Below are 21,616 nucleotides of genomic sequence, written 5' to 3' on the forward strand. Positions count from 1 at the left end.
CTAAAATTGACCCTTGGGGAACCCCACAACTTATTTCATGGATTCTTGAGGAGCATGTATCCATACTTACATAAAAGTGTCGGTCTGTTCATGCATTTAGAGATTTTTATTAAATATTTATAAGTAAAAGTCCACATTCTTGTCAGTGTCATCAGCTGGCTGTACTTGTGTGTGCAGAAGTGTCTAGCTGTGGGAAGACCTGTGAGGGTGAGAGTGATCACCAGTGGCTTGGAGTCAGTCTGTCTAGACAACCTGGAGAAGAAGGCGGACGTGTGCTGGTAATGCACTCAAAAGTCTTTTATTTTCTGTCTGCTGCAGCTTTTCTTCTATTTATTCTTAGCAAGATTATAGTCATATTTATCCTTTCTGATCCTAAATTTATTTCTTTCTGTGTATCTTATAAATCCCTTATGGCATCCTAAAGTTAGCAAACATTGTTGGTTTTAGGATTGAAATATGTTAAATAATTTTAAGTCGTTTCATCTGTTTTCTGTATGTTTTCACCAATCGCTGACATTTTTTGGAAACATTTTGTCTCCACATTTCTATTAGTGGAGCCAGTTAGGTTGATATTTCAGACAAATCGTGCATTTTGTGGTACAAGGACCAAATTTGGTGTGGATTCACCTTAGGATCCCCTCTTTAAGAAAAGCATGTTAGCCATGTGAAAAATCCAAATTAGCTACCATTTGTAAAGATGGCGACCAAACACTCAGATGTTACAAAAATGTTCAATATTTGCCCCAGACATAACAAAATGGGCGGATTATCTGCAAAAGGCTATCTTATTATACTATTAAATGAATATTATGTTATGTATATTTTACAATCTTGTAATTTCATGTGGCTAACGTATTTTTCTGAAAGAGGGAATCCATAGGCCAAATTTGGTGCTTGTGCAACAATGTGCATATTTTTTTTAAGAACCGACTCCACTATGTTAATAGTAAAGGTTGTTGGTTGTGTGCTGAGATATGGACTTGAAGGGACGCTTTCCCACTAGCAGGTTTGAGTTCGTTTACACGGTTAGTTTGGTTGATTTGGCTGTAAATCAAACTAAATGGGTGAGTCCTAGTTTGCTCTAGACTGGGGGTCTTTGTAGTTTACTTCAGTTGGAATCTCTGCAGACATTCAAAGGACAGAAGAGTGGAAGTAAATGACAAAAGGTGTTGTGCTTTAATCCAAAGCTCAAATCTATAGAGGTGTAAATCACAAAAAAGTTGGAAAATATTGGTAAATCCAGTGTTTTGAGGAGATTCTGGTGCTGAATCCAACTTCACAGTAAGATTTAAAGTTTTCATTCATCCTGGTCAGAGTTTGTTCCATTTTTCTTTTTTTTTTGCAGTTTGTTCTGCTTCAGTTTTTAGTCCACTCCTTGGCTTGCTTTGACATCATCTACTTAACAATCTTAGCATCAAAAAATTACAAGAGCTGCTTACTTTCAATCACAAAACAATTTTTTGTAAGAAAACATGAAGAAGAAACCTCTAAATGATCAAACTTTTCATTTTCCATTTTCCTGCTTTAAATTCCTTTTGGGGTCCCGGCATCGCTGTGTAGCCAGAGAAACCCCACATGGATGCAAAAGGAGAACATGCACACAGAAAGGACCCAGCTGGGATTTGAACTAGGGCTGTCTTACTGTGAGGCTAACCACTGCACCACTGTGCAGCCCACTGTAAATATCTATCATCTGTGTAAAGGTGGAGTTTATATTAACTACTCCACATGTTTCCACAAGACTTTTATGTTTGTGTAATTTGTGTTTGCCAAGTTTGTGATGGTTTTATGGCTTTTTAAAAAATATTTGACATCCACAGAGCTTGTGTCTTTTCTACTGGAGTCCACCGGAGACTTAAGACTTCATCATAAAGTAAATGTTCACTTGCTAGGATGAGCTCAAATAAAAAAAAAACCCTGATGCTCTTTGATATACTGACATATTTATTAGTTAGTTATTAGATTCTGCTCCTGTATTTCTGAAACATCTCTCCATCACCACTCGATCAAGACAGTTCCTACTTTTGAATTTTTGCCAAACATGACTCTGTTTGGCTGCATTTTTGAAAACCTCGGTTGTGCTTACATCTTCTTTTGCAGACAGAAGAGTTTTTCTTCTGGTTATTCTCCCAAACAAGGACTCAGTCTTTTAGTAATTTTGCTGTCGTAGAGTCTAACGTCTATCGTGCTCACTGAGGCCTTTAGGTCAGAATTTTCTCTGGACGTTGTTTTGTAAATGCTTTCTGCTATTTTATGAAAATATTTTCTTTGTAGAACCAATCCCTTTTTTTGTTTAATTCAAAGCCTTTTCCACATTCTTCCTTAAAATTGTTGCTGATGACTTTCCAATTTTCAAATAATACTTATTTTTGATCAGTATTTTTGGATACATTTTATAAATTAAGAGCAGAACGTATCAATGCATTTTAATTTAGCTCTACTTCAAATAACTTAAATTAATTTTTTCGCTGGTTAATCCACTAGAAATGCTTTTTAAATGTGGAAATTCGTTATTACATAAACAAATGTTCGTACAGTTCTGGGTGAATTATTAAACCCTGTAGAATAGAAATTGAGCTTCTTTAAAAAAACTTTTTAAAAACTACATTTCCTTTCACTATTTTTGACATAATATATTTCATGATGGTAAATAAAAGCTACTAGATTTCAGTCCAACACACGCCGAGTTTGTATCAAACAGTGATATGTTAAAGCAGCACAACATTGCAACTAGCATGTGACTCAGTAATGAGCCTCTGTCACACTTTTTTTTGTGTGTTTGTGTGTGCAGGCCTGTGCTCACCGCTGGAAGAACGTCTTCTACTCAACTAAAGACTCTCAGAGCAACAAGCTGCCCAATGGAGTTTGTTTTTCCTTCAGCAGTGACTTAGAAACCTCCCAGCCCTACATCCCATGCTACATAGGTATGTATTAAACTTTATTTTATATCAATTTAATGTTACAATATTAAAAAAAATTGCGTCTACTGCTTCTCATTGGACGTTTCGTGAATTCGCTGCTTGATGACGGCTGTTCAAAAATGTGTTCCTAAGTCTGGGAGGAGCTACTGTCAGATTTTTTTTTAGCCTGATCGCTATGTGGTGTGGTGTCTGTGAATATCTCATTACCAATATGAAAGACATGGATGAGGTTTAGAGATTAAATTTATTTATTTTAAAGAGTTCTACCCAGTTACCCCTAAAAGAATTTAAGAAAGAAAATAGATGGATGAATGGAAGTTCAGGAGAAGAACTATCGGATCGATCTTCCGTGTTAGATTTGGACTCCACCCACTGATCGACTCACTGAGCATTCCTAAAGCTGAGTCCGTGATTGGTTGACATGACGTTGCGATCTTGCTAAAGTTCAGATGTCTGAGCCCAAATCGTACCTCAAATCATGAAGCTGCTAGACTGATGCGCCGCTCCCGATGCTCAAATTGCGCAGCAGGACCTCAGATCGCATCTGTATTAATAATTTAACATGGAAACTTTATGGCTATGCCACTCGAATCATGATTGGTATGAACGTAGTATCAGGAGGAGAACTGATAGTAAATGATCATTTTCTGTTTGATTGGTGTTTTTTATCTAAAATGCTGTTCTTATTTATATGAAACTACTTTAGTTTGTAATCAATGTCTGCACTCTCACATTTGACCCAGTTTAACTCATTCTTGCTCTCTAAGCAGAAAGCAGAAGTAAATTACTCAACTTGGTTTTTACAGCTCAAGGCCAAAACCTAAATTAAATATATTAAGAAAAAATTAATAATCTAATAAATGGATTCAAAATGCAGAATAAATGTTCAGTTTTCATAAATATCTCTTAAGAATTGTGTGGAATTAATATTTGTATTTTATTTTATTTTTTATTTTTTTTATTTTTACCTACAAAATACAAAAAAAAAATCATAACAAGTGATAGATTTTTTCTAATTTGTTATTCCTTTTTCAAAAGCATGGAAACGTGTTTCTGTTTTCCAAAGGGAATAAAAACTAATTTAATAAAATAAACTGATGGGAGCATTAGAGCCAATCATAGCAGAAAGGTTTAAAGAATTAGACATCAAGATGTTTAAAGTTCATGGTGTCAGTAGAAACTAGTACAGGATATTTGCACATGTGTGTGTGAAACCAGCAGCTGTTCATCAGCGGAAGATAAACATTTTTTCTCATCTTCTTTGTTTGTTCTCTTTCCCCTTAACACTGTCTCCTACAGACCATCAAAGGAAGTTTGGTGAGAATTATGCATCATGTCAGGCGGGAATTTCCAGTTCCATGACTGAGGTCAGTACCTCTCAGGGCAAACATCGTTTCTTAAACACAGTTCACGCTAAACTTCATCCATTCAGGGTTGTAGAACATCTCATGGCTTGTCTTTTTTCAGGATCTGGTCATCATGGGGGCACCGGGAACGTCTTATTGGACAGGTTCCGTTATTGTCTACAACACTTCCAGTCGACAGATTTCAGCCTATGGGAATGATGAGACTGGAGCTGTCAACTTTGGGAGCTACCTGGGTAAAAGACAATACTCTGAATGAAGAAGAGATTTAAATGTTGATCTGTTTTTGCTGAATGGAGATGATTTCATGAATGCCTTAAAACTAAAACTACACAGTACTGGTTCGAGGGCTGCTTGGTAGCGGTTTGCTCGGAGGTTGGGGACCCCTGATTTAATGGGAACACCCAATATGTCAAAAACCGACAAGTTAGTGACACCCAAAATGTCTAAAAGTGACACGGAGGGGGTCCAAACTATACATCCATATACGACGAGTAAGGAGTGAGAATGCATTACTTTACTCTGCAAAACTATGAAAGAAATATACAGTTTTATTTACACTTAATCATTTAATATTTACAGTGGTCGCTCGTGAATACTTTACGCAAATACCCCGCAATACTTGAAATCCACAAATTTGGATTACAGATGCTTTAAGGCTGTAAAACTCCTTAATTCAACCTTTCATAGAAAACTAGGTCCAGTATTGTGGAGTAAAAACACAGATCTGCTCAGGATCATTGTGTAACTTTGTCAAGCTGAACACTTTCTACAGTATATAGGTGACAAGGCACAGAGGAAATTGCTTGACGATGTCTAAAGCCAATCAGGACACAGAACAGAGTTTTCTGTGTTAAAACAACAATAAATAAAAGCATGCAAATTGCACTAAAAAAATAGGACAAAAAGATTGCAAAAGGTAAACTGTGATATAGCGTGGAAACACTGTACACAAAAGATCAGACGTTGAAAATGTGTTTGAAAATGTTGTTCAGGAAAAAATATTCAAGTTGATATTTTCAATAACTGACAGGAAAACCAAGAAAATAGTGATGTTTTGCAAGCTATATGTTGATTTGCAAACATGTTTGCAGTAGATAAACACTAATATGGGCAGAAAAAAAATAAAAAGAGTATTCACTCTTATTATATAGAAATGTTTTTAATTCAATGTAGAAAATCTGAACTAAAATAAATTGAAAAAAATTGAGATAGATATGTAGGAACCTGGAAGAAAAACAGAAGCTTTAGCTGCATAGATTACATCAGCGTTTTTACATGTGCAATACCATGCAGTAAAACTGGCCACCAAGCAGGGAGTTGTTCAAATTTGTTTTTATCATTATGAACCATTTGCCTGGTGTCAACGTTTTCAACAGGGAGTAACCGGGCTAACTATAACCCAAATACTCTGGCTCCGTGCTTCAGGTCTCTCCTCTGTCTGTGCAGAAATTCACCAACAACAACCCTTGTTGTTTCTTGCTTGGTTGGTTGGAAGGAAATTCTACTTGTCAGTACACGATCAGTGATCATTTGGAGATATGTTCTTCGGTGATAGGACTATTTTTAAAACAGAAGAACAGGAAGTTGCAATTTTAAGTGTTGTTGTGTGCAACCTAAACTGTTAGAATTGTTGAACAGCAGCCTACTGCTTTTCCATCCCTGCAGCATGGCTTCCATTCGAACTGGTTTCCAACAATATAATTAAAAATGTGACGAATGGCCTACCACAGCAAACATCTGCATAACATCTGGACCAAAGAGCTCCTTTCTCTGGCCAAATTTCATAATCAGTTTTAGCTTTTTTTCTGTTGAAGTCAAAAGGTATTGGGATGATTTATTTCTGTGTGCCTGAATCACAAATGTTGAAATGTGGAGTAAATGCTACACTGGTTGAATTGCGCCCAAGAAGTACATAATTGAAGGTCTTCAGTGAGCGTAGTCACACAGTGATGCTGTATGCTGCTGCGTAGGTTACTCTGTTGGAGCTGGTCACTTTCTCAGTCCTTCATCTGTGGAGGTGGTGGGTGGAGCTCCACAGTACAACCAGAAAGGCAAGGTAAGAACAAAAAAAGAAGAACATCACTAAATCTTTTCTTGATCTGTTTTTTATTAATCGGATTTCCTTTGAATAATCTGTCTGTGTCTTTGCAGGTCTTCATATTCACAGTGGACAACAGCAGACTGCGTATTGTGTTTGAACTACCTGGGAAAGAGGTAGGACATGAGTATTAACTCACTTTCTTTATGGTACAAGAATATTATGCACTTAAACAAACGTCTCCCTGTAGTTTGGGTCATATTTTGGCTCCAGTGTCACCGTGGTGGATCTGAACGCTGATGGCCTGTCAGACCTTTTGATTGGGGCTCCTATGGCAACAAGCAACACCAGAGAGGAGGGAAAAGTACATGTGTACATCAACGAGGGACAGGTAAAAGCATGAACAAATGCTGAGTGGATAGTTTGTTGAAGTAGTCTGAGGTGGACACTGTGATCAGCCTGTTGTGCAGTGTGTTGTCTGTTAAGACTTTTGCTCTAATGCTACATGTGATGCATCCTCTTAAACACGCATTCTTGAACGCCCATGTACTATATGGTGTTCACACCAGACAAGCAGGGAGGGACTTAACCCTGGAAAACCTTTGCTATAAAAAGTTACACCATCTCTTTTGTCGGTTAATTTTTACCTGATATATTACACCCAATGAAAAGTATTTATCATAAAATTAATCAAAATATGGCAACGTATGATACATTAGAGTAGTTTTTGTTTATTTTTCACTGTGGTTTATGAAACAAAATGGACAATAAAAACACAGGAAGATCCTAAAAACATTCTCAAAAATTACTGAAAAATTTGGAATTTGAGAACAAAAAAGTCCTAAAATGATGAAACTGGAGACTTGGCCTTTGGTTTACCCATTCCATGGACACGAGAGATGTTACCCAGGGATCATTACACTCAGAAAAATGCAATATATTGAAAATCATGTAGGTACTTTTGCTCTGGTGAAAGTCACCCGGCGATAGTGCTCGAGGGTTAAATAAAACAAACTGCAAGTTCCTAAATTGGCTTCAAAGTAAACTTTGGCAAATCACAATTGTTCAAATAAAAATGAAATGTAAAATGTGACATTTACCTAAAAGTTAGCCATCGTGGGAACAGAAAACAAAAACAAGAAAACCTGCTTGTTTGTTGGTCTTCTCCCAGTTTTACAGCTTTTTACAGCTTCTTCGTATTTGCAGGGCTTTCAATACTACCTTTAATACTTTTAATACCTTTAATTGGAAGGTATTTGTGCTGCGAGAGAACAGTTTTCTGAAGCAGACCATTTTGGTTATTTTGGATGCACCAGAGTTAAGGTGAGCCTTCACATCTCAAATGAAGCTGACTATACAGGAAACTGAGTGTGAAAAACACCCTAAAGCTGTCCTCAGGAAGGTCAAACACTGTGCTCTTCTTCAGTTGCATATGTAATGCAAAAACTGTGGGCTTTTTTTGTTTGAATCTGCTGCAAGTTAGTCAATATTGTACTTGTTGATTATAAGTACAATTTAAATTTGGCAAATTATGAAGCTGATTAGGACGTAGAATGATCTATTTTTATTTTGATTGTTTAGGAACAAAAGAGTTCACTGACGTTGTGCTTCTTTATTTAAATTCTAATAAAAGGCAAAGCTGGTGGAGGCTGAGTTTCACCTGACTGGCAGCAGTGCTTACGCTGCCCGATTTGGACAGTCCATCGCCAACCTGGGAGACATGGACGATGATGGCTACCCAGGTAAAGACAGCACTCACACAGGCCCACCAAGTATTGTTTGCTGCTGAAACACATAACAGCAGGACGTGTTTGTTTAAGACTAAACATGTCTGATTGTAAGGTTTGTCAGCAGAAAGACTCTTCTGTCTAGTGGGTGGTGGTTGAAAACAACCGAGAAGAGTGATGGAAATTAGAAAAACTGCATCTTATCCTAGAGTGAGGATATTTTTTATTTTGTTCACAGTGTTGAATTTCATTTTTAAGCCTCACCTTCTGTTTCTAAATTCAACATAAACCATGAAGTATGAAAAGTTGCAGTTCCTCCAAAGGCCTTTAGGGGCAGGTTGCAGAAGGAAACAGTTCTTTAAAAAAAAAAAAAAAAAAAAACTTTACACCTAAAATAGTTTAACATATTGATATTTATTGATTTATTTATAATTTATGCCAACCCGGACTTTTTTAATTTTTTCAATTGACATTTATTGGAACCGATGGATAAATCAACGCAACCGATTAGCAGGGGGGTTGTTCACTCAGAGATTACCCATCCAGAGTGTATTATAGGTATTTGTAGGGATCTAGTATAAATATATTTGCTGAAACATGCAGGTGAGGATAGTTAGCAGAGATAGTTCAAGATAATTTATCATTCAGTCAGCTATTCTTTTCATGAGAATTCTCTAAAATGTAATATTATTGCTTTGAGTTTGAGGTTTTCATCCCAAAAATAAACTATCAAATCTAACAGACCAGATAAAAAATCTAGTAAATTCACAGAACTTGTTTCAGTTAAACAAGAGTGAAGTGGTTTATTGACTTAAGGGCGTCTCAAAAGTTGAAAGCATAGAGGTTAGGGCGGTTTTTGCACCTTCTCTATCCAAGCTCTTAAAAAATGTTAGTTACAACTACGATTCTAAGAATTTAGGCACCACGTCTTGGTTCTACAGCAGCAGCAGCAGTTGCTACTTGCTGATAACAAACTATAAACCACAACTTTAACACTTCACTCTCGCTCATACATCAGACCTCTCTCCATCCCCGTGGGTGTGAGCGCACCAGAGGGTGGAGTGTGTAATTAAGCTCATTTCATGTTAATGACAAAGCATAGCTAAACATGTCCTGTAATCTCTCACAGCAAAAAGAAAAAATAACATCTTTCTATTTCCTTGAGGTGTGTGCGTTACTCAGGCATTTTTGTTGACTAGCTTTCATACTTGAACTCAGGTTAAAGTTAAAGTTTGGCAGTTTTTGGTGACAGTCAAAGAACTCTAGTTAGATATTAGAGGAATATGGTGGGATTTTCTCTCTCTCATGCACATGTTGCTTGAAAACTTGTTCTCAGCTGAAAGTTTCTAGCTAGCTTATAGTCCATTTGTTGTTTTTCTTTTCTTTATTTTGAGATTAAAATAAATTCTACCAACTGAGGCAAAAATTTAGATCTAAACTAATGCATTTTGACAGAAAAGCTGTGGAATATGTTACTTTACATGAACCTCAGAAAAGGGAAAAAATGGATATGACATTCAGAAGTCCAGAAATTAAGAGTTAGACTTTTCCAATGTATCATAAACTGCAGTGTACTAACAGTGTCTGCTATTTGGATTTCCACATTTTACCTCACAAGTGCATTTCTGTATCCCTTTAAAATGAGCTAACTTTTAACCTAGAAGAGGATTGGTTAGTTAGGGAACAAACTAAAATACTGAAAGATGTGTAGTATCGATGAACATTTATTTTGAATTTATGCAAATTGCAAAAAATCAGGAATTTACCAAAACAGCAGTTTGTTAAAGACTGAATTCAAGGACATTCTAAGTTGATCTGGACTCCCACGCTGTGTAGATGTGGCGGTTGGTGCCCCACAGGAAGATGACCTCAGAGGAGCTGTCTACATTTACAATGGGAGGAAGGAGGGCATTTCACCAACGCCATCGCAGGTACAAGGCTGTGGCTTTGGAATAACAGTAATATCACAAATACATTTGTAGTAATGGGTGTTATGATTTTTTTTACATTTTATTTGAGCATCAGAGTTACAATAATGTAGACTTAAGCTAATTTGCAGTTTTCTGTTGTGCAGTGTGATGATACCTTCTCTAAAAGGTGTTTTATTTGGGTTTGGTGTGTGGCACAATTAAAGAGTGTCATTTATTGAAGAATAAATAGAATAAATAGATCAGTAATAGTCCTGATAAAAGAAGCATTTTCACAGTTTGTGTTTGTTTTCAGAGGATCACCGGGTCCTCTTTGGGGCGTGACTTGATGATGTTTGGACAGTCCCTGAGCTCTGGCGTTGACATTGATAATAACAACTACAAAGGTACACAACTTTTTCTGTCACCATTTAAATCTTGCACTGGTGGTCATCTAACTGTTTAAATTTGGCTAAACTCTGTGTCTGCAGATGTGGCGGTCGGTGCCTTTCTCTCAGATTCTGCTGTAATTCTCAGGTACGTCTTCAACAGAGTTGGCTAATATCACATAATTTTGGAGTAAAGTTAGGCAAAACATGTTATAATTTCTATTTAGCCAAATATGAATAGATACACAACAAAAACTGGGGTTTTGTTTTGTTTGTATCATACCGAAGCAGTGTTTCTGTTTCTCCAAATAGGGCCCGCCCTGTGATCCAGGTGAAGGCATCTCTAACTCTGCCTGAACAGATCGACCAAAAGGCGGCCCTGTGCCACGACCGCGGCACTCCGGCCGTCTGCATCAATGTCACCATCTGCTTCAATGCTACATCTAAACACTTCAAAGGACTGATAGGTATATTAAAAATCTCTGAGAGTAAAGACGTTGTTTTTATTGTCAGTTAGACTCTTCTCAAATTAATAGGACAAAATTCACAGCTTTTGTCATCACAATTTATAGGAAGTATTCTCAAAATTCTGATCATAGCAATGGACTTAAAAAAAAAAAAGAAATTTAAACAAAAGCCCATTGCTTTAAAGACTCATTGAAGACTCTGACATGTGGAATTCCATTAAGATAATCAGACTAACACCACATATTTATTAAACTTAAAATTATCAAGAAAAAACTCTCAGACTATAAATAAAATCAAGTTATTTTATTGTTAAAAACCCACTTCAATGAAAATCATGTTTCAGTCCATCCATCCATCCATTTTCTTGACCGCTTCTTCCCTTTCGGGGTTGCGGGGGTGCCGGAGCCTAACCCGGCTACTGAAGGGCGAAGGCGGGGTACACCCTGGACAGGTCGCCAGTCTGTCGCAGGGCCTCAATCACACACCCAGTCACTCACACATTCACACCTAGGGGCAATTTAGAGTCATCAATCAACCTATGAAGCATGTTTTTGGACGGTGGGAGGAAGCCGGAGTCCCCGGTGAAAACCCACGCATGCACGGGGAGAACATGCAAACTCCACACAGAAAGGTCCCAGCCGGGAGTCGAACCGGGGCCTTCTCGCTGTGAGGCAAGAGCGCTAACCACTGCGCCACCGTGCAGCCCTCATGTTTCAGTCAATAAAGAAAAAATGTTCTCCTGGTGTTTTTAACATGTTCTTGTGGCATTTTTCCCCACGATTTAGGGAAATTAACCTCAAAACAGCATTTCTCTGTATTTCTTTATTCAATTCTTTGTGATTCAGGAGCAGATGAAAAAATGCAGTTTGAAAAAGAGCTCATTTGTGATGTAGACAGTTCACTAGACGGACCATAAGTTCTCAGCTCCAAGCTGTCAGCAACAGGGAGGGGAAGGGGGGGCAGGGTTACTCTACATTAATAGAGACAATTCAGAGGCAAATTTTTAATGAACTCTTGCCGCTCTGCCGAAACTATGTCCTAAAAAGCTCTTTTGATTTTTTTCTAAAAATGCCATAATCATATTGAAAAGATCAATATTTCCTCTTTTCCTTTCAGAGCTGCAGTACAACTTGACCTCTGACCTTATCCACAAATCCTCCTTTCCTCATCGCTTCTATTTCCATGGTAACGGCTCATTGAACAGTACAAAGGGAGAAGTGAGAACCCGACATGGCCGCCTCACGTGTAAAACACACACAGCTTATCAAAGGGTAATGCACAAACTGAGAGAATGACCGCTCCACCAGTTGTAGAGGTTGTCTTTATGCTTCACATCGTATTCGTTTATTCTTCTTCTTGCAGAAAGATGTGAAGGACATTTATACTCCAGTTCAGTTTGAAGTTTCCTATGGTCTCAAAGAAACAAAGTCCCCAAAACATCCCTCCAAAGCTTTTCCTCCATTGAAACCCATTTTGCAGCACAGTCCAGGACAACGCCACACCTTCATCAACCAGGTACTGTTAATTAAGCTGAGAGAGCTCAGAAATGGATGAAAATATACATTTGAAATCTATATTAGAAGCAGCTTAGAATGTCTTAAGCCCTCATCAACACAAATTTAAGCGACCACTTTGAACGAAAAGTCAATGTAAACGTGCGTATATGCGGATTTTGTGCTTCTGCGTTCATAACTGTTAAGTTCATGTGAAGCAATGCAAGTTTCTACGACCGTTTTTGTACTCTACGTATCGTTGAGAGTTAAACCAACTTTGATCAATCAAAGACTCGATTTTAGTAGTGATGTGTGGATGGCCTCCCTCCTAATTCCCGGAAGTGCCAACCGTTAGGAAATTGATCTTGAAGGAGGAATTAATAATTCCTGTTTGTGCCTGGACATGTGCTAGTAAACAGTAGGGAAATGAAGAAGAAACCACTCCTCCCTTGGCTATTGAGGACAGTATAAATGCACGTTCATGAATGTGGTTTTAGAGCGTTCTTCAATGTGTGTCACATGCCAGGTGTGAACGTAGCAGAGAAGAATATATGTTTAGAGCTCTGAACCTCCTTCTCACATCCTTTTTTTGCCTCTCCATTCTCTGTAACTTATAAAATAAGATAGGAGCAATTAACATAGAAGATATTTCAAGTTACCATCAGTTACTGAAAGATCAGAGGTCAAAGGAGGTGTTTGTAATGTCCCTTATCAGGAAATCTTGACTTACTTGACTTCAACTTCTTCTTTCGTTTTGTTTAATCTTTTTTTTTTTTTCTCTCAGACTCGATTTGCTCGTTCCTGCTCTCAGGTGAACTGTTCAACAAACATGCAGCTGTCGAGTCATTTAGTGCTGCCTGAGTAAGAACACTCATACACCCATATACACACACAGCTGGACTTCTCTTTAAACTACAAACAAATGGACTAATGCAATAAACTAATTCTGACTCTTAAAGTGAAGTTTGAAAAGTAATTTGTGATGAATTTATTTCCGTCATCTTTATATGTTTAACAAGATCAGCCTTTCAGTTGAGTAAAAATGGAAAACAGGGGGGTTTTCCCCACACAGCACATGATCATAATAAGTTGCAGGCATCGTCAAAAGCATCTCAGCTCTTGTAACATTTCCAGCTGGACTGTAATAAAAGCACAAACTCACACAATCGAGACAGAATTTATTAAAATAATTAGGGAAGAATGGTTGAACCCTTATTCTTGTTTATAATTGGACGTTGTCCTAATATTTGAAAAAATAGATTTGCTTTTAATCAAGAAGATTATAACAGTTTCTAAAAGTTTATTTATGTTTTCTTCCAGTCAGTATAGCACACACTGATTCAAAGTCATTCATATCCAGCATGTTGCTCACAGTCAGGCATTTTCATGATAATATTTTCCACCTTTAATGATAAACATGGGAAAAATCTTGTTGATCTAAAATAATCAACATAAACCGCAATAATTCTCCTTTTTAAAGCCTAAAACAGCCGATTTACTTTGTTTCTCCTTGTGTTTTCTTTTCTTTTTTTATCAATTTAATTTACTATCATTTGATGCATAAGTGTTTTTAAAAACACAACTTGACATGTTTAATAGAAGATTGCTAATATGTTTTATTTTAAATATTTTTAAAATAATTTTATGCCTTAGATTTTTATGCTAGCAGATTATAATTCATTATTTGATTTGATTGAATTATTCCAAGCATGAAAAATAAATAAATACTGGAATAAAAAACTATCAAAACAAAATCAAACCCATTTCAGATATCAATTAATATGTTGATTAGGATGTAAAGGAAAAAAAGAGCAAAGAGATAGTTCAACCGAATCAAAATGTGTGTAAAACATGTTAAATGCTTCATGTTGGTTTGACTGCATTGCTCTTCGTTGTCAGTCAGCAGGACTTTGTTGCTCTGGGCTCTGCACAAACCATCATCCTGAAAACATCTCTGCTGAACTCTGGAGACGATGCTTTCCTGCCTCGACTGACGCTGCGATTCCCTGACAACATCCACTATGTCAAAGTGCTGCAGAACGTGAGTGAAAACATGCAATTTTAATCAAAAAAATGATTTTAGTTTTTCTGATTTCAGTCTTTGGTAATAAGTGCCGATAAACTGCTTGCAAAGAAGCACAGTAGTTAGAAAAGAAGGTTTTTCTTAGAGCATTCCATATCGATTGATAGATAATAGAAGCATACATTTACGTCAGCTCGGATGTTTGGTGATGGTCATAGTGGAGGGAAAAAAATCAAGATTTTTTGAAGATTATATAGTCCTAAATTTCTCCAACCTGATTTATCTGCTAGTAAATAATTAACAAACAAATCAGCAGCCCTCCTTCTCTCTTTTTATAAGCAGCAAGACAACCTGATCAGCTGTGATGTGATGAAGGAAGCCAACTCCACAGATGTGAGCCTCTCCTGTATGGTTTCCAGCCTTGTTCTGCCAGCCGGCTCTCAGGTTAGTCACACTTCTCACAACAGAACACACAAACATCTGCATTGATCTTAGCTGACCACTAATGCGACACATTACGATTGTTGTTACAATTCTACAGCAACAAAATGAGTAGTTTGTGAAGGAGAGAATGAAGCTTCCTAAACATTCACATTAATATAAAACACTCTTTCATCATTGGTTCAAAGTATTATTGTATAGTGCAAATACCTGTAATATGAACTATTTCAGTTACAAACAATCACAGTTGTTTCCCCTTTTAAAAGGATATTAAAAGAATACTTTAGGTAAACAGATTTCATTGTCACACTAATGCAGAACCCCAAGAAGATGCAGACTTAGCTGGATTAAAAAAAGATGTTTATTTGGTCAGTGGAGTTTAATAAAATAGATTTGTGGAGCTTGAGGAGACAGCGGGGACGTCAAGAATGATGGAAGGATTCTACACACTGATGTCTCAGGAAGAAATTTATAAAGGAGGTCTTTTAGCTCAGGTGGTCCAAATAGAAGATGATCTGAATCCACATCCAGAAACACAAAAACAGTCAGAGAATAGGGCAAAACACATAGGTCAGAACATTCAAAAGGCACACAAGACTTGACAGGCAGGAGGAAAAGGCTACTGACACCCAGAAACCTCTATTTTTCATAACAGGTATAGAGTTATGTCCTCCTGTTATGAAATACTGAAGTGAGTGTAAGCAAATTTATAAAAAGGTAACTATAAAAGTGTGCAGTTTTTAGTGGAGCATCTGAACTGTTGGTGCAAACACTGCCCTGCTAAAGAAGTTGTTTTATTTACCAGCATGACGCATAAATGTTAACCTTACTGTGACTTCACAGTTGCACAAGAAGGAAATGTCTGAGATCACGACATGTAAATGACTAGTTATATTGTGTGGTAATTGTGAAACCTGAGACTTGATTTCAGATGTAGTCTAAAGCTTGTGGCAGTGTGAAAGCTAAATACAGTTTTCCACACTCTCTAACTCCTTTTAACCACCTTTTGAAAATAGAATATCTTGATTTATAAAGCTCTTTTCACAAATAGAATCATTAAGTTCTTTACTAAAGACAGCATAAACACACACCAAAACGCAGAGAGGCAGTAAAGTCTAATATTAACGAGGTCTACCAAAGAAAACTAAAATAAAAACATTTTAAAAAACAACTAAAAATTAGAATAAACCAAAAGCTCTCCTGAATAAGGATGTCTTGACTTTGGATTTAAAACACTCAACAGAGTCAATCTGACGGAGCTACAAAGGATGAGAGTTCCAAAGACGAGGAGCAGCCGCTTTAAAACATAACTTAAAAATAATGTGAAGGAGATGTGTGACGTCTAAAAGTAATTCTTTATGTGGCACTTAGAAAGACAATAGAACTAAATGAAGTTTAGGAATATCTCAGGTTGCTCTGACGCAATAACATTTTTTTTTATGTTGCAGATGAATATCAGCTTTCTGTTTGATGTGAACCACAACAGCACGCCCGGTGACGTCCTCATTCAAATGAACACCAGCAGGTGAGGAATTGCCTTCTGCACCAGAACTACATTAACATCTTTTACACAACAGGAAGTCACATATTTAACAGTCACCATATTCTTAATGGGAAATATCTCATCCTTGTTGAGTCAGCATTGGTATATATCATGAAATAGTTTTTAAATCATGACTGGTTTCTCTGCAGTGACAATTATGAGATGGAGAAGTATCTCCATGACAACGCCATGAGCCTTGTCTTTCCTCTTAAATATGGAGTCAGTGTCAACATCCACGGGTCAGTATGCACACAGTAATTTTTGTGTTAAGATGGACGTTTGTGTGTTTTGGAAAAAAGATCACAAGTTTGCAAACAGTGATGGTTAATCTACAGGAAATCATAGCCACACATCTGCAGCAACACTAACTCTGTTTTTAATAAAAGAAAAGGTTGAGTTTATTGTCTTTTCGGCGTGAAGGAGAAACTGTTGATGGAAACACAAACTGCTGCGTTTGAAGTGAGTTTGTTGTAATACTTACTGCTGCTTATGGCTGCGTCACATTCGACAAACATCATATGTGGGAATTTTAGGTTACAATCATTACATAAAAACAAAATAGATAAAAAAAAAACTAATTTATCTCAACAGTTTAGTGCAACACAAACACAAGTCCTGCAATGCAGTGGCTCCCAAAATGGACTGATACCAAACCAGTCTGTTGGTCACTTGGTACTGGGCCACAGAGAAAAAAAAAGCACAACTTTTATTTATTTTTTGTCAAGACATTTGCCTTAGTCATGCGTCTTAAATACATTCAGTAAAGTTTGCTTCAACTGTTATAAGTTAAGCATTCTACAGATAGTTTACAGAGCATGAAGATTAACTTTACCCTTAAAGGTTAAGGAAAACTGAAAGTAAAAAAAATCCTAGTCCAACTTTAGCCGTCTAAAAATATTGTCTGACATTTAATTGGTCTGTGACCTCGAAAAGTTTGTGAACCACTGCTTTAATGCATTTGTAAAGATCTATTTTTAAAGTTGGTAACATCTTTGACGGTTCTTTACTCTGGCATTTCCACAAAAGTGACCAGTATGTGAATTCCAGCACCTTAACTTTCCAGGAGCTATAAATATCTGTTTCTGCTTCTGCAGTTTTGTTTCTCCAACTTCCTTCTTATTTGGGGATGAAGACACAATTCCAGCCGAGTGCTACTCAGAGAAACTCAACTACACGTTTAAGGTTGGTCCGTTCGCCTCTTTTCACACATGTTCAGGAAAACACAAAGTGAGAATTAACACTGAGGGTCGACTGAGACATTTGAATACCTCAAGCTCCTTTACAGGCTCTTTTTCCATTAGTTTTTAAACTAACATTGTTTTCTTGTTCACCTGTTATTGCTTTTTTTTCTGCAGGTGTTAAATTCTGGTCCCAGCAGATCAGTGGACACTGTGATCGACATTAGACTGCCAAAGATCCTTTCTCCTCATCAACACAAACTGCAGAAGCTGATCAGCTTGAAGGTATGACAAACACAAGAGATGGAGGAAGTGGAAGCAGCTTGGCCTGTCCTTCAACTTTTTGTAGAGTTTATGTGGTTCCTCATAGCTGGAGCTGATGTTGGACATCAGTCGGCAGAATTGCTAAAGGAAATGGTGCAAGTCCTGTTAAAGTGCTGTGAGACCTTGTTAGCAGCAGTTATAGTATCAAACTTATTGATTGCCTTCTGTTCCCGCAGTCGTCACATGGCGAGTGTTCAATCAGCAGCAAAACCATTTCCGTCTTCGAGGACTGCGACGTCCCTCAAGCTTCCTCCATCCAGAAGCTCATCTCCTTCTTCTCACCAACCTCCACACGCATTTTGGTACACAAAGACACACACATCTGGACACCAGTTTCAGATCTCAGTGCTTGTGGAGCTATCCCATAAAAAATAACTAGAAGAATATCTAGTCAGTTGTAAGAGTTCATACTAAGCACACTTCATGTCAGTTGCAAAACAATTGAACTCGTGCTGACACGACAGGAGTGTGAAGAAAGTGTCAGGAGGTGAAATAAATCAGTAAAATTCATCATCATGGGACTCTGACATCCTCCAAGGCTGTTGAGAAATGTTCTCCCTGACTGTAAAAACAAAAGTCAAGTCGGCATTCCAGCGGGTGACCTGCTTGTATTTGTGGGTACGCAGTTCTGTGGCCATGGAGATGAGCTGTGTGAACACTTGATATGTCGCCTCGGGAGCCTGGATGTGGGACGAGATGCTACCATCCTGCTGGAGGTCAATCTGAACCCTGCTGTGCTGCTCCAAGAACCGGTAAAACCGCACAAACATTCAGGGATTCCTTTGAGAAAAGAGTTGATTCCGCTAGTCATTTTAATATTATCCAATGAGATGTTTATAGCTGAATGTTTCCTTTACATTTTAATGCTTCAGCCTAAAGCTTAGGGCATATTTCTGTCATTGTACATCCAATTACATGGTTTGTGTCAGTCCTGGTCTTAAAATCAATCATTGAAAGGATAAAAACACACACAGAAAACAAGCTAAACAGTAAAATCACATTTAAATTTAATAAAGAGAGCAGAAGATGGGTAAAAATTGCAGAAAGTGATCAAAGTAAATCTGATTTATTAAAAAAAAGTTTAGCTATTGCACAGCTATTGTTATTTGTTTGGAAGGCAGTGGAAGTAGTTTTGAGTCTGATACTGCAGGACTTCACTGAACTGAAGCATTTGACTCAATTCTGACTTTTTTTGCCAGATTTATCACCTAAATTATAAAAAATGAATATATTTTTGAATAAAAAAAACTATATATTGTATTTTTTCAATTTTTAAAAATAAAATATATATTTCTATTGATTTTTAGAATTTATCACAGTCACTTATAAATCAGAATTGATCACAATCCAGCAAGTTAAACAACAAATTTAATTTAACGTGTGTGTTTGCTTTTAACTGGATGCTAAATTAAGCTAATTTTGAGAAGTCAAAAAATGTGAGATACCAAAATATAAAACCTATTTCTACCTGTCATGCTGCTTTGTATTAACCCAGGTTGATGTGTCTGTCTTTGTTGTCAGGGCCGTCACGGCATCATGATGTTGGAGAGCACCGCGGTGATGTCCTCTCCGAGAGAGGATCCCCACACTGTCCTCATGCAGGGTCTGCCGTTCACTCAGGTAACCCAGAACAGCCAGTCAGGGTGAACTGCACAGTGAACTCTATTACAGATCTTTGTTTCACTTTTTCTAAAAAAATCCATGAAAAAGCTCTACCCCCAAAACAAATCCTCCCCTCATTGTTGTATCATTTTGTCAAATCCTGTGTTTTGTGCTGCTCCTTTAGGTGTCGGTGGAAGCCGTCTTTACCCAGAAGCTCACTACAGTGGTGCAAATCTTCATCATTGTTGTCAGTTTGGTTTTAGGACTGACGATCCTCGCTGCTCTCATCTGGTGTCTGTGGAAGGTGAGCTCTCGTCTGGTATTTTCAACTCAAAATCACAGCTTCAGGACTCCTTTGTAATAAATAGTGCTCCCTGGAGTTATGCTCTAAAAATAATCAATTTTGTCTTTTGCTTAAACTCTTTAAGTTCAAACCTGTATCAGAAAATGAGTCCAGTAATAAAGATGGAAACCAACTGTACGGGAGATGAAGTTGAAGTTTGTGCATCATCTTCCTGTCTCATATTTTGTGTCTGATTGACAGGCCGGTTTCTTTAAGAGGAACTTCCAGAAAAAGGAGGAAGAGGAGTTCAACAGAGACAGCTGGGATTATGTTCCTAAACCTAAAAAAAGGGAGAGCAATGCCTAACACCCCCACCACCTCTGAACTGCTGCTGTTTGGGACCTGCCTCTGACCTTTGAGCACAGGGGGCAGCCCTCTGTGTGACGGTGCTCCAGCTTTAAGCAGACGTTCAGCCGCATAGACTGAAGCTCAGCGCTCCACAGGGGAACATCCTCCTCTCAGGAGCCTAAACGGATGAAGCTGAACGCGTTGGGACACACCTCTTTTGGGGAACCGGGACAGAAGACATTTCTGTTTGACTCTGAAGAAGGAAAAAGCAACCAAAGCAAAGCGACTTTCTGGTTTTCTCAGGGATGCACTTCTAGATTCTGATTGGCTCGATATTGTCTTTGCTTGCAACATAATTGCTCATCACAAGGTCAGGATATCATATTGTTTCAGTTTTTCTTTCTGATGGGGAAACAAAGTATCTGCAGGGGTGTGCAAGGAAAGGGAACTACTACACCTGCTGTGACCTAAAGCATGTTTTACTGCTGCGTTTAAATGAATCATTATTTATGAATGTTATGGCTCCATTTAAGGAGGTGAAGGAAATGCTTTTGTTCACTTGTAGCAAAGCATGCTGGGAGAGCCACACGTGCCATCCATCCTGTTGAAGAAATAGATGTAAGAGTCACATGTTTCCTGATACTTGATGTAAAAAGAGAGGAGGATTATAGGACAGCTTCAGATGAATCTTTAGATCAATATCGGTTTTATTTAATTTATGTGCTGCTTTATGAGAAAACAGAAGAGAAAGCAGAAGCCACAAGGAATCAGGATAAAAAAATACATAGAAAATAAAGTAGCAAAACATATTTAAAGGATTGTTTCAACTTGTTGTATTCTGTGAATGCAAACAGTGTAACCGCTTCCTTCCATTGCTGTACAATGTGCAACAAATATCAGTGTTTTAGTTTGTTTTTTTAAAGAGTTTTGTGAATTATTTCATTTTTAAAAAACTTTTTGTGCACTGGAAAGTCTCACTGATTTCTATCAATAAAAAACATTAAGAATTAAAATATTTTATACAAAACAAACGCTTCTTTCCTTCAATGTTTTGGCCAAAATATACATTTCAGAGATGTGTAAAAAATTATCGCAGATTTTTTATCTGCGTTTTTGAATGTAAATTCTGAAAAAACTGCTGGAGCTACACCCTGAAATAAAAAAAATACATGTTTGTGCACACAAATAAACAATAAAAGACTGAACTAAATAAGTAACAGAATGGGGAAAGTCAGAAAGTGTAAACATAATTTCAGTCATGGAGCTTATTCTTCAGCTCAGATGCAGCTGCAGGAGACGGTGGACTCGGCCTCCTCCACCTCCTCTCCGTACAGAGAGATGAGTCTGGGATGGACCCTGAATGGATGACAAAACAAACCAGCTTCAGTTTGTTTATGGGATGGAGCGTTCTTTGCAGAGACAAACAAATTCTTAAATACTTTTCCAACAATGGAGGAAGAAAACTTTTTGGTTGAGAAACTTCTCTTTTTTTCTCAGTTTTTTTCTTGGAGTTTGTCATCTAATTTAACAAAAACACAGACTTATGTTCTTATAAGGAAAACTT

The 21,616-nt window shown here is 37.5% G+C and overlaps 2 protein-coding genes across 2 annotated transcripts in view; one reads left to right on the plus strand and one right to left on the minus strand.

The window, feature by feature from the left end:
- The window catches only part of itga4 (integrin alpha 4), a 24,353-nt gene extending 3,135 nt beyond the window's left edge, over window positions 1-21,218 (plus strand). Inside the window, exons 4-29 of the mRNA XM_024286434.2 lie at window positions 178-278; window positions 2,792-2,924; window positions 4,221-4,288; window positions 4,389-4,521; window positions 6,259-6,344; window positions 6,440-6,502; window positions 6,577-6,717; window positions 7,960-8,068; window positions 9,890-9,984; window positions 10,277-10,367; window positions 10,452-10,497; window positions 10,662-10,816; window positions 11,934-12,088; window positions 12,180-12,332; window positions 13,095-13,171; window positions 14,210-14,351; window positions 14,676-14,777; window positions 16,223-16,299; window positions 16,467-16,556; window positions 17,412-17,499; window positions 17,673-17,780; window positions 17,996-18,121; window positions 18,446-18,571; window positions 19,341-19,439; window positions 19,606-19,725; window positions 19,966-21,218. Of these exons, the coding sequence (XP_024142202.1) occupies window positions 178-278; window positions 2,792-2,924; window positions 4,221-4,288; window positions 4,389-4,521; window positions 6,259-6,344; window positions 6,440-6,502; window positions 6,577-6,717; window positions 7,960-8,068; window positions 9,890-9,984; window positions 10,277-10,367; window positions 10,452-10,497; window positions 10,662-10,816; window positions 11,934-12,088; window positions 12,180-12,332; window positions 13,095-13,171; window positions 14,210-14,351; window positions 14,676-14,777; window positions 16,223-16,299; window positions 16,467-16,556; window positions 17,412-17,499; window positions 17,673-17,780; window positions 17,996-18,121; window positions 18,446-18,571; window positions 19,341-19,439; window positions 19,606-19,725; window positions 19,966-20,070 (2,789 nt within the window). The 3' untranslated portion in view covers window positions 20,071-21,218. The remainder of the gene's footprint in view (window positions 1-177; window positions 279-2,791; window positions 2,925-4,220; window positions 4,289-4,388; window positions 4,522-6,258; window positions 6,345-6,439; window positions 6,503-6,576; window positions 6,718-7,959; window positions 8,069-9,889; window positions 9,985-10,276; window positions 10,368-10,451; window positions 10,498-10,661; window positions 10,817-11,933; window positions 12,089-12,179; window positions 12,333-13,094; window positions 13,172-14,209; window positions 14,352-14,675; window positions 14,778-16,222; window positions 16,300-16,466; window positions 16,557-17,411; window positions 17,500-17,672; window positions 17,781-17,995; window positions 18,122-18,445; window positions 18,572-19,340; window positions 19,440-19,605; window positions 19,726-19,965) is intronic.
- cerkl (ceramide kinase-like) overlaps window positions 20,736-21,616 on the minus strand; it is a 30,215-nt gene continuing 29,334 nt past the window's right edge. The window contains exon 14 of the mRNA XM_024286435.2: window positions 20,736-21,408. Within this exon, the coding sequence (XP_024142203.1) occupies window positions 21,330-21,408 (79 nt within the window). The 3' untranslated portion in view covers window positions 20,736-21,329. The remainder of the gene's footprint in view (window positions 21,409-21,616) is intronic.

This window comes from Oryzias melastigma, linkage group LG21, assembly GCF_002922805.2.
Source record: "Oryzias melastigma strain HK-1 linkage group LG21, ASM292280v2, whole genome shotgun sequence".
Lineage (NCBI taxonomy): Eukaryota > Metazoa > Chordata > Actinopteri > Beloniformes > Adrianichthyidae > Oryzias > Oryzias melastigma.